Source organism: Xenopus tropicalis, chromosome 10, assembly GCF_000004195.4.
Source record: "Xenopus tropicalis strain Nigerian chromosome 10, UCB_Xtro_10.0, whole genome shotgun sequence".
Taxonomy (NCBI): domain Eukaryota; kingdom Metazoa; phylum Chordata; class Amphibia; order Anura; family Pipidae; genus Xenopus; species Xenopus tropicalis.
In genome coordinates, this window is record NC_030686.2 from 33,134,154 (window position 1) to 33,147,459 (window position 13,306).

General features: G+C 41.4%; 2 protein-coding genes across 2 annotated transcripts in view; one reads left to right on the top strand and one right to left on the bottom strand.

The window, feature by feature from the left end:
- The window catches only part of ttyh2 (tweety family member 2), a gene marked incomplete at its 3' end in the record, with an annotated part of 59,689 nt that overhangs the window by 38,665 nt on the left and 7,718 nt on the right, over window positions 1-13,306 (bottom strand). Inside the window, 1 exon segment of the mRNA NM_204080.1 lies at window positions 6,633-6,805. Within this exon segment, the coding sequence (NP_989411.1) occupies window positions 6,633-6,805 (173 nt within the window).
- The window catches only part of dnai2 (dynein axonemal intermediate chain 2), a 64,757-nt gene that overhangs the window by 28,162 nt on the left and 23,289 nt on the right, over window positions 1-13,306 (top strand). The window lies entirely within an intron of this gene.

Sequence of the window (13,306 nt, forward strand, 5' to 3'; positions counted from 1 at the left end):
AGATATACAATGTGCTTACATATGATTTTTTTTTTAGAAATATTATTACAAGAAAGCAAAATACCATTACAAAAGCAGTTATAGCGGCTGTTATTTCAGCATTCTGCAATAGTATCAGAAGTAGTCAACATTTAATGCATGAATCTTGCTATCTCTTCTTCACAGTCCAGGTTTTTTCACTCTTCACTGCCGTTTTCTTCTTAATCTGTCTGAATATCCGAAAGTAACGGCAATGGCAAGTCTTTATGTAGAGGAAAGATAACGTATGATGCTATTTTAAGGCTTGCCTAAAAACTGCCCTGAGGTTTGATTATATAATAGACTTCCTATGACAGCCTATTTCCTGGCCTGGAGAAAACCCACCAACCTCCTCTGATCCTTGTCTGTCATTTCTAGTTGTATCAGAGGCACTGATTTTCCAACAACAAAAACACAAATTCCTTCCTCTCACTCACACAATATAGAATGACGGGTATCAGTTTGTGACAGAATATACTAAGGGGCACATTCATGAAAACACGAGTTTGAATCGCAAATGGGATAAATTCAGATTGGATACGATAATTTCTTAAGATCGCAAATATCGCGAATATGCTTACAAAAAAAATCATATTAGTCATGATAATATCGTATTGGCGATCTGAAAGTCATGAAATTTTCATACTGAACGATTGTAAAATGCAGGAAAACCTTTCAGACTTTGATCCTTCTGTGCATGATTTTGTAAGCCTCCCATAGGATCAATGGCACTCTGCAGCTCCAACCTGGCCCAAGGAAAGTCTCCCATAGGGCTCAATGGCACTCTGCAGCTCCAACCCGGCCCAAGGAAAGTCTCCCATAGGGCTCAATGGCACTCTGCAGCTCCAACCCGGCCCAAGGAAAGTCTCCCATAGGGCTCAATGGCACTCTGCAGCTCCAACCCGGCCCAGGGAAATTCTCCCATTGGGCTCAATGGCACTCTGCAGCTCCAACCCGACCCAAGGAAAGTCTCCCATAGGGCTCAATGGCACTCTGCAGCTCCAACCTGGCCCAAGGAAAGTCTCCCATAGGGCTCAATGGCACTCTGCAGCTCCAACCCGGCCCAAGGAAAGTCTCCCATAGGGCTCAATGGCACTCTGCAGCTCCAACCCGGCCCAAGGAAAGTCTCCCATAGGGCTCAATGGCACTCTGCAGCTCCAACCCGGCCCAAGGAAAGTCTCCCATAGGGCTCAATGGCACTCTGCAGCTCCAACCCGGCCCAAGGAAAGTCTCCCATAGGGCTCAATGGCACTCTGCAGCTCCAACCTGGCCCAAGGAAAGTCTCCCATAGGGCTCAATGGCACTCTGCAGCTCCAACCCGGCCCAAGGAAAGTCTCCCATAGGGCTCAATGGCACTCTGCAGCTCCAACCCGGCCCAAGGAAAGTCTCCCATAGGGCTCAATGGCACTCTGCAGCTCCAACCTGGCCCAAGGAAAGTCTCCCATAGGGCTCAATGGCACTCTGCAGCTCCAACCCGGCCCAAGGAAAGTCTCCCATAGGGCTCAATGGCACTCTGCAGCTCCAACCCGGCCCAAGGAAAGTCTCCCATAGGACTCAATGGCACTCTGCAGCTCCAACCTGGCCCAAGGAAAGTCTCCCATAGGGCTCAATGGCACTCTGCAGCTCCAACCTGGCCCAAGGAAAGTCTCCCATAGGACTCAATGGCACTCTGCAGCTCCAACCCGGCCCAAGGAAAGTCTCCCATAGGACTCAATGGCACTCTGCAGCTCCAACCTGGCCCAAGGAAAGTCGCAATACCGAAGCTTGAATGAATCCCAAACTTTCGTACTCGGTGCGACAATACGATTTTGTTGCAGAAATTTGTCCGCAAAGTACGAAAAAGTCGTGCAAAATACAAAAAAGTTGCTGAAAATACGCTCGGCGCGTTCGTGGATTAGTAAATCTTGCCCTAAGGGTTCCATCACTTTTACAACCTGCTCTGAAAATACCTGATCCAGCAAATCTGTAATTTTACCTTATGGCCAAATCAAGTGTGTCACCAGTGGGAAGGTATATGGGGCGCAGAAAACTTTGGGCGGCTTCGGAAAACGAAGCAACACGTATGCCTTCCCACTGCAGATTCAATTGATGACCCTGCAGTGCAATCTGGCAAATGTGAATTTGAAACCAATTTTAGTGGTCAATACACTGCGGCACTTGTTTTTCTCTTTGCATATTTGTTTGGTATGTGCTCTGTTTCTCTCTGCAGTGCAACATGTCATGGAACTTATCGAAAAGTAATAGGCATTACATTTAAATTATACATAATTTAATTTCAAAAATCAAATGATCAAGTGAGGACCTTACAAAATAAAAATCACATGCAGCAGCAGCAGATTATTTACAGAAGTTTTAGGTATGTCCTGGTTTATGCCTTTGAGTTGAGAGGGCTAGCACATTTCTGCAATTTGCACTGAGAACCCTACTAGTAAGAAAAGAGAGCGTATGGTATTATTTTCATGACCTCTGTCACGTAATGTCAATGAACATTAAGACTTCTCAAATGTCGAGTGCAGAACCTGAATTACAATTATATTTGTAATTTATCTTGAAGGTCCACATAATATGTAGAGAGGTGTTCTAAAACATCTGGGTTAGTGAAAGTTATTCTGAAGCCAAGCTTGAACCTATACCCTAGGGTGCAGCTTGTGACCAGGGCCCCATCTTTATGTGCCACTTCCCCAAGTTGTGGCCTAATATTGTGATACAGGTATGGAATCCCTTATCTGATAACCCATTATCCAGAAAGCATTTACTTTATCTCTGTAAAAAGTAGCTTGTATTTGATAATAAATAAATTGTATAAATTCATATTGGTTACAAAACAATCCTACTGGGTCTATTTAAAGGAGAACTAAACCCTAAAAATGACTATGGCTAAAAATGTAATATTTTATATAACAAACTTATTGCACCAGCCTAAAGGTTCATAATCACTATTGCAGTAATGATCCAGACCTTACACAGCAGCTCCCCATCTTAGATTTTGTTAGAAGTGTCTGTGACACGCACATGCTCAGTGTGCTCTGGGCAGCTGTCAAGAAGCTGAGCTTAGGGTTCATCACAAATTATTAAGGAGAAAATAAGGTTGGCCTGTCATTTATGGTGATGCTCCAGGACGGAGCTAATTACAGTGGTTTCCGAGCTGCTGTGTATAATTTAACTGTTTTATTTTCAATACAGTTTATTGTATATTGGTCCCTAAGCTCAGTAACTGACAGCGGCACAGAGCATGTAAAGTAAATCAGCAGAAAAGATGATGGGGGGCTACTGGGGCATCTTCAGAGGCACAGACCTTCCCTGCAAAAGAGCTGGGGTTGCCTTGGGCTGGTACAGATACCCAAAACATAATGTGTAGCATTCCTGCCCTACATCTTTAGTTAAGCATTAATTCTCCCTTAATGTTTAAATCTTTTATAGTAGATATCTTAGGATAATAAATTCTAAGGTACAGAGATCCAAATTATGGAAAGAACCCTTTAGGGCTGTGGCACACGGAGAGATTAATCACTGCACTATAAATCTCCCTTGTCGCGGGTGACTAATTTCCCCGAGATGCCATCCCACTATCGAAAATGTAAATCGCCAGTGGGATGGCATACGCGGCACCGTGATTTCCCGAAATCGCGGAAGTTGCCTTGAGAGGCAAATCGACGATTAGTCACCAACACAATCAAACACAAAATAGTCAAGAATGTCAGTGTATACTGTAAGGTTATGATTTGCTTTCACTGGAACCAGGGGCTCCAACCCAAATCATAAACACTAAGCTCAGACCATTATTCCTTCTCAACAAAACTTTACATTTTTGGAATTATACATTCAGGCAGGTAGTGTTTCTACAGCATTTGTCAAACCCAGACTCATCTGTCAAACTGGAGAAGTGTAATTCACAACTCCACTGGATGCATTTCCACTGCTCCCGGGTCCCTTTTCAAACTCCACTTACAAGATCCATTCATAAGAACCTCAATATAAGCCATCTTATATAGTACAGTATTGCCATGATTTGCTTGCTATGGCAAGTCATTTCATTAACGGCAATAAAAATATATTATTTGCAGCAATAATAATAATAATAATTGGAAAATGCAAATGGAGGCGGTTACCCGCAATATGTTTTACCCTTAGCTACACTGGCTTGAATAGATGTTAGGGACAGGAGTCCATATTTTATGCAACCCAAGATCACTGGGTTCCCTGTCAGCTTTTTGAGCTGTCACTGTGGAGATCAATGCTCCATGGCTGGTCAGGATTATAAACACAATCCTAAAGCTAAGCCGCTGCACACAGCAAAATTTAATCAAAGTGATTCATGTGCGGTGGCCAGAAACCCCTACTGAGCCGATGAGAGGTATATGAAATGAGTAGCAAAGTGGTAATGGGCTAAGGGAATTTATTATCTTTTAAATCATCAAAGCTGAGGTGAGTATAATTTTACTTTGCAGTTCAGCTTTGCATAGATCACCATGTAAATGAGCACCGAGGAGGGCATTGTGGGAGAAGACAAGCACCTAATGAGTGTTATTTTACTGAGGCAGAACAAACAATTCACCACAATATGGGCCAGAAGAGATCTCCATAGCTGTGGTCATTAGTCTGCTTACTATCAGTTTATGGTGCCCTAAAAAGCAGCCGTGCAGTGCACCCCACATGCCCTATCAGCCACAATATCTAAGGGGAAACTGAGACATATAGATTAAAAGCAGCTGGTAAGACAAAGGTTGGGCAAAGGTTGTTTCATATAAAAACATGTTTCTTGGTTCCTTTGAAGTGGGAAGGTCTATTTTTAGAGTGACACGGTACAAGAGAAAGAACTCAGACAGAATGCAGTGGGTTGGGGCACGTGCAGGAGAGAGTATGCTGATTCGGGGAAATGGTAAGACTGAACTCTGAGCAATACGGAACATTTCCTGTTACACATCAGTTCATACTGCATCATTAAGTAAACAGGGTTATTTGGGATCACTTTCCTGCCCTGTTGATTTTGCACTGTTGCTACCTATGTAGCTTTGAGAAGGCATCTAAAGAGGTTTTAGGCTACTTCCACACGTTGATGATTCTCAGGCTACAAATAAACGCAGGCAAAGAATCTGCCCCTACGTTCTTTACAAAAGCTTTATGTGCCTGCTGTAAACCAAATAGAAGATAAGTTACGTTACAGAGTTAGTAAAAATCACCCCAACGACTAAATTGAGGTATCTACAAATTTTACATAACCCTAAAACATTTTGCTTTACTATATCCATTAAAATTCAAACTGTCCCCTTATAATTTAGGCTAACGCGTTTCATGCTTACCCATACTATAGGTACAGTAGTATACAGTAACTTAAGGTGGCCATATGCGTAAAGATCTGCTCACCTGGCGAGGTCGCCAAGCAAGCAGACCTTCTCCTGATATCCTCACCTATGGGTGGGCGATATTGGGGGAATTTAGGCTAATTCGGTCGTTTGGCCCTGGGGCCAAATGACTGAATTATAACAACGGTTGCGGACGCAGTCGGTTCGGGGACCGCATCAACGAGCCGATGCAGTCCTTGATTCGACTGAATTTTTTAACCTGCCCGATCGATATCTGGCTGATTTCAGGCCAGATATCGGTCGGGTAGGCCAGTCGTTGCTCCCCCTACATGGGCCAATAAGCTGTCGAATTGGTCCAAGGGACCGATATCGGCAGCTACAATCGGCCCGTGTATGGCCACCTTTAGTCAGTATATATCGATTCCAAACAAAAATCAATTTAAATTACTTTACCAATCACATCACAAGCCACAACATTCTATATAGTTTATCCAATATTCCTTAAATTTACCTTTACGCTTACGTAAGAGTGTCAGGGCATAGCCGGCTCTAATGCTCTGACATGTAAACCTGAGATATATTGGATTTTTTATTTACAGACGCGTATGATGTGGCATGTTATGTATCAATTAAAGAGATATGAATAGTGAAATGTGTATAAATTATACTATAACCCTGTAATATGTATTAACTGCATCACTATGCAAGCTATCTAGAACCTTATGGCTTGTGACATATAATTGTTGATTGGGGGGAGTGTTTTTTTGGAGTCTATATATACTGACTTTTGAAGTGTGACATGTAGAGCCTATAAGTGTTGAGTAAGCATGTAACATGTAAAGATAAATTATAATGGGGCAGTTTCAATTTTAATGAATTTATAATAAATCAAAATCGGTTTAATATAAATCTCTGCAAGAGTTATGTTCTTTATGTGCCTGCACCCAGAGCCATTGTGTCCACAGGCTGAGAATCACCCATGTGGCTGTAACCTTACAGAAGGCAGGTAACACGATACACCTGTACAGTGTCACACAAAATGTCACACTTGTTTTTGCTTCAGGCTCACAAATAAAATTATAAGTATATAAGATCCTGCTATGCAACTTTAGTCTTATCTAACTAGTACCCCCTGGAATTGGGTCTCCATTAATCTCAATGATATTAAATGAAACTTCTTTTGGACACAACATGGGGCCAAAGGTCATCGTGAACAGATCCAGATCTGCTACATGCCAGCAAACTAAACAAAATAACAAAACTAGGACAGTGACATTTTACAGAGGTGAATGGTAGATATGAGACTCTCACCAGCAGAGAAGGCCAGACACAGCAGCAGTCCAGGTGACACAGCAGGAACTTGTCTTCTTTGTCTCCGTTTCATCTTCTTTCTTGCAACAGCAAAGGCATATAAGATAGACCGAGACAAACAGCAGGTTGACAGCAGCACAGAGGGCAACGATCAATGCAACAAATAGCAATGTCTGTAGGAAGAGGAAAAACAGGTGTTTATTTTCACATACTTAGGGATACCCAGAGCCACTTTGGATCCGGGTAGTTAGTGCTGGTGCACCAAAACTCCCAGCACTTTTTGCCAAATAACAGAGATAAATGAAAAACAATAAACATGCCACTATGTTTTATACAACTGTGGTGTATAAAACTCATACCAGAATCCCTTAAGTATTACTCCTACAGACTACCTATACGGGATAGGCTCCATTTTAATCAAATAATTGAACTACCTTACCCTAATCTCAATCTCAGAGACCCAAACCCATGTGCCAGCAATACCAGGAAAGAAAAATATGCTGAATGAATTTACACAAGTCTGTATTATTTCAAGATGAAGCAGGACTAAACACATGGGGACCAGGAATGTGTTCCTTCCCTACTAGTGATTCCCGAAACAGCAAAAATTTGTGAAATGCACTGTCATGCAATGCAAGTCAATCTGCATTTTTTTGCAGTTACCACGTAACTTTTCTTTGCCATGCAACTTTTTTTCGCACCGATTTCAAAAAATTTTGCTCATCCCTATTTTCCACACTGTAACCCTTCACATCAGCAAAGTGGGTATCCCAGACAGAACCAGATCTAGAGAACTCATAAAAGGTCAATTAATGACAAAAGGGAACATGTATGTGGATTGCAGATCCATCAAGCTGAGTTCCCTTAAGTAGTAATGAAGCTCAGGGCAAAACACTGTGCAAGTTTTAACTCACAGCCCTTTGGACCCTTCACTGATATCAATAACCTTCTTATACAAAATTCAGACAATTTTGACTTTGCCAGCTAAGGGTGAAGAAAAGATTTCCCAGTCTAAGGGGCAACAATTTCTGCACTTACTAGTTAGGCAATGCCCACACCTTTTTCCAGATGGAGTAACCGGTCCCAGGAGCAGAAGAATGAAACAGTTTGGAAGACTGCTTTACATATTAGTAAACTCTATTTTATGTTTTTCTGGAGCCTTTCTGTTTATATTCATATATGCCAAAAAAAACTAATTAGAACCTATGCTTGGGGTACTACGTTATCAAAAAGATTTCTGGAGTTACTCTCCACTACACATTTTCTAAGACAATCAAATGTCACACAACATAAATAAGTCATTCATAAAATGTATCCTGAAGTTCTAAAAAAATGAAAAAACAACATGTTCTAAGATCTACAATTCTGTTTCTGAACTAGGGATGATTTATGGAAAGCCCGTGGCACAGTCTTGTGACCATATACAAGTAATGATATTCTCTTTTGTACAAGGCTGTTGAGTAATTGGGTTTTCTATGTCCGAGCATCAATTAAGCATTGGCAGCTAAACAAATATCTGGCTATATCTTACTAGCTGTGGATGCTGGAATTAATGTAATTTTTAGCCTGTGCTCAGGGGCGTGCCGTAAGTCCAAAGCACATGACAAGCTGTGCTCTCCCTTGTCATAGAATTTAAAAGGTGTAGCAAGCACCACCGAGCAATCCTGTTCTACTGCTTCTGTTTCCTTTAAAATCCTGGGGCCAACACATGTGTAAAGTAACTAGGGGAGGTATGTTGCACTAGTAAACTGCTCTCTCTTTTTGCTTTTCCAAGAATATTAGAGGCCATTTAATACCTGCAAAGCAGGATGCAAAGTTAAAAAAGGAGGCAATCCACCACGTCTTGCTGAATTTTGCACCCTGCTCTGCCCATAGAAGAATTGCTGCAGTGGTCTTTGCTCCAAATCAGAAAGCAGAGACCTGTGCTTACCCCTGTGATCCCCAACCAGTATCTTGGGAACAACATGTTGCTCACCAATCCCTTGGATGTTGCTTCCATAGGCCTCAAAGAAGGTCCTTAATTTTTTATATTTTGGAGGCATAAAAACAAACAGAGCCTCCTGTAGGCTAGCAGTCTACACAGGGGCTACTAAATAACCAATCATAGCCTTATTTGGTACCCCAGGTAAATTTTTTATGTTTGCGTTGCTCCCCAACTCTTTTTAAATTTGAATGTGGCTCAAGGGTAAAGAAAGGTTGGGGAACCCTGGCTTATCTCATGAATATATTGCTGCCTGTATTCAAGGAGGACATGCAGGACAGATACATAGACATCCACCCTTCAGCTCCATCTGTGCTTTGCAAGTGCTTTTTAAATGAGCACTTAGGGAAACACTATTTGACATTTCAGTGGTCTGACACTTGTGTCCAGAATCTCAGTAAATGACCCCCACCATCTTTTCTAACAAACACCATGCGACTTAGCTTCGGCCTACAGGAAATAAAAGGCGCAAAGGCAATTGTTATCTTAAAGCAAGTGGCACACAGGGCCCGAACAGCCATTCCACTGGCCTTTGCCCACTCCAGTGCCGACACTGAATAAGCCTGGGTGCAGAAACACGGATCAGATTTGGCCACAAAAATGCATACACATGTTGCTGCACCGAAATCCGCTCTGTGTGTCTGCCCCCAGGCCGCCGCAGTGCCTGTGATAGCAGACACGGGAGGGAAAGAATCACCCTTTTGTGGCACTAGCCTTAAAGGCAAGTAAAGTTACAATTAACTGAACTTTCTTTTAAGTCAAGCGCTACGCACATGTTGCATGCTAATCCTAAAAATAGCACACAAAAGAAGATATTTTTTTCTGCCAGAAAAGACTAGAGGGTACATTGCAAGAAACTTGAGAAGACAGTTATGGTTTGTGAGAGGAAGACTGACTTGAGTTACATCTGCACAGGCTAAAGGCACCTTTAGAGGGGAGCACAAAGGGTTAAACACGCTGGAAGGAGCCGGCACATACAGCAAGCTATTAGTGCACATTTGTTGTGCTGATTGAGGATTTGGTCCTGTGACCTCCATCCTGCCTCACTCCCACCCCCCCTTCCATGAAATATCCAGGCCTTGTGATGTCTGTGGGAATCTGGCTGGGTGAGGGGATGACACATATACATATGGCATTTTATGTACAAAGAATTTCCGCAAACCTCCCCCTTCCCTCTCCATCCTCAATTTCCTACAAGAGACTGCTTCTTTTCCTTTCTTTCTTACAAAAATATCATCTTATTGTCTCAATCTGCCCTGGATTCCACCCCCCACAGCTAAACTAGCTCTACTGTTCAATTAGCAACACAGCCTACAGCTGCCCACACGTGAAGATTTGCTCACTTGGCGACCTCTTTCATTGATATGCCCACCTTGAGGGGCAATATTGGGCAGATCTTATTGTTTGGCCCTAGTGGCAGGAGGCAAAGGTGACTTTTATAAAGGCAATTTCATTTATTTTTATCTTCGAAAGTGGCATATGTATCTGATATAAGGCCTGCATTCTGAGCTCTGTAGCAGTGGGTAAGCAGTGGTCATTACTTTAGCAGGGATACATTTAGGAGAAGCAGCTGTGCCTTGATGTATATGTATGGTTTCTTTTTGTTCCCTGTATTTCTCCTAGGGTTGCTACCTGGCTGGTATTATACAGGCCTAGCTGGTAAAACACCTGCCAAGGCCAGAGTCAGTATTACAAATTTACCAGCAATGTATATAAATTTGCAGTACCCTGAAGTTCAGCCCCTGACCCACCCCTTTAGGCTGATGCCACACGAGGCCTTTTTTAAGCTGCGTATTTTCTCAGCCTAAAAACGCCGCACAAGCCACACAGCCACTGACTATGGCGTTTTTCAGCCTAGTACTGGTGAAATAGCAAATCCCGTTTCCATGGTGCTAATAGTGCAAAATAGTAAAAAACGCAGCGTATTTCAGCTAAGTCTGGCAGCTGCCTTTGTGTATACATAGGAATAGCTTGCTGTGCAAATACTGGCGTATTTCGGCAGGTTTTTTCGGCGTTTTTTAGCTTATTTACGCATTGTGTGGTTTGCTTCGAGTCTTTTCAAGTTATTTCTATGGATGATGATATTGTGCGTTTTTCAGCCGACAAGAGAATTAGAAAATATACAGCGTAAAAACGCCACGTGTGGCATCAGCCTTAAGCCCACAATCAGCCCAAAACCCACCTGAAACTTATGCTGGCCATACACTTTTAGATTTTAGTCTTTTTCTCACGAACATTCTGATATCAATCACACGTTTAAATGCAACGATCTAAAACCAACATTCAGACTGAAATTGTAGGCTAAAGCCCTAAAAATACCAATCAGAGGATGTTCTGAACATAAAATAGTTGGCAGACACCAATCGTACAAAAGTGACTTCCATTGTAGGTCCCCCAAGGATATGATCCAATACACAATACATGCACAGATTTCACCTTTATCAGACTGAAATTTTCGAACCTGTCCAACTGACTAAATGACCAATCGCCATGGTACAAAAATTATCGGGACGATAATTCTGAGCCCACACACGATCCAAAAATCGTATGAAACTAGGTTTTGTATGATTTTATTATAACGTATATGGCCAGCATTACCCTTTCTCTTCCTTATTCTCCTTCCCCAATCCCCTGCAAGACATCCATGATGTCATAACTCCACTCCCTTGCATCATCTCCCCGCCCCTCCTATGCCATATCATTGCTGCCCCCCCCCCCCGCTAGAAGGTAAGTTCATTTTAACAGGTGGCAACCCTAATTTCTCCCTATCTGTAAGCTGATACCTTTGTTCCAGTGCTTAGCAGGTACAAAATCACTCTTCTTATCTAATTAGTTGATCTATGGCCAATGTTATGAAAGCAAAATTGTAACATTCAAACGTTCAGAAAATCAGGTCTCAGCGGCAAGCAAGGCTGAATATCTCATATACAGGCCAAGGCTATATATAGTACAGCTACAAGATTCTCCACCCAGCCTAGTTGCTATCAATTTGACTCTCATGAGTGGTTTTCCACCTTCAAGTAAAGGTACATTTTAGAAGAGAATGGAAGAGATTTGTAAAAGTATTTATTGTTCAAGCCTTGGTAAATACTATGCATTTCTATGCATTTGCCAAAATTGAAAGACCCATGGCACAATTATTAAAAAAGATTAGTTGGCCAACTGATGGTTAACAAAAATCCTTTAGGATCACAGGCTAGATCCCCATACTAGAACTTTTGGTGGCCAAGGGATAAGACTACTACCTTTCTTATTACCACCATATTGGTTAATTTCACAAGACTAGCAGTTCTTTCAAATAACCTAGTACTTGCTCCTTCTGGAAGGTCGAGTATTTTTAACCCCATCAGGGAAAATTATTTAGCCAAAAATGCTATTTAAAGTTATATTACGGTGTATACAGTATATATACATATATATAGTATAGTATTATATTATTATAAAAATGTATAAAATAAAAAATCGCATCAGTGAAACCATTGTTTCTCTCAACAACTAGGGATGGATTGAATACATTTCCAGAATAATTAAAATGAAATGAATACCACAAAATTCCATTAATTCTGCAAAACAAAAAAAAAAAAAAAGAAAATATGTATATTGAGCCTTCCTTCTGAATTATTGGCCCATGTATTGCCACCTCTAAGAAAGACAACAGAATCAATGTAGAAAACGAATAGGCACGAATATAAAGAACACCAAATATATCTCAATCCCAATTCTCAACCTATCTGGGATTGCTATGCATGGAATTCAGTCACTTGGGGGCACAATAATATATTTTGGGAGGCTATGGTTTCCAGTGATCCAGACTAAAACCATCACAAGTGTAATTGCAGGAGCAGAGATTTAAGATGGGAAGGGATGAAGTCTACCACCTAGTTTTCAAGTGGAAGGACTTTCTGACCAATAACCAAGGAAACTGTTGAGAATTAGGTACTGCATTATATCTGAGAGGAAGATTAGCAATAAATACAGAAACTCTTTGAAGCTGTTGGGAATTAAGAAGGGCAGTTAAATCCAGCAATAAATCCAGAAAGTTTAAGAAATCCCTAGGGACATTTAAAACAGAAACAAATCTGTAGAACTTCAAGTGTCCCTATATTTGTAGGAAAATAATAATGCCATTTCAGGCTACTAATGTATAGTGAGTGGTTTTATTGGCCCCTTTGGCTGATTATTTTCTTATTAATGTGTCTCGAACATTAGGGATTTCTATAATCTGATTATCATATCAGCAGTTTTCCAGCTTTCACTTCTTCTATACATGCCTTTCATAGCACCTTATGACTTCTCTTGGGGTGCTGCTAAATTCTGTTCACAGTCTCTCAGTCAGGAAAGAAGCAAATAAGAAAATTAGATAGATAGGTACTCATGGAAGTGTGAATAATTGATCATTTCTATCTCATTCAATAAAGGGAAACAGAGGACAAAACTACAAAGCCACAGGCTCCATTTGTTCCATCTGTTTCATCCTTTTTTGGGTTCAGTATGCTTTATCTGACTTAAAGGGCACAACAATTGTTTTAGAACATGACGCACCCTGAATTATGAGGGCATGGATATAGCAAACTGAGGCTCAAGTTATGTTGCAGCACATTTGAAAAGAAGTCAATATACAGCTATCCACAGCATGAATGTCACTGTGTGTTGCAGACACACAGAAATTAGACAAAAGAGCTCTATGTTCATC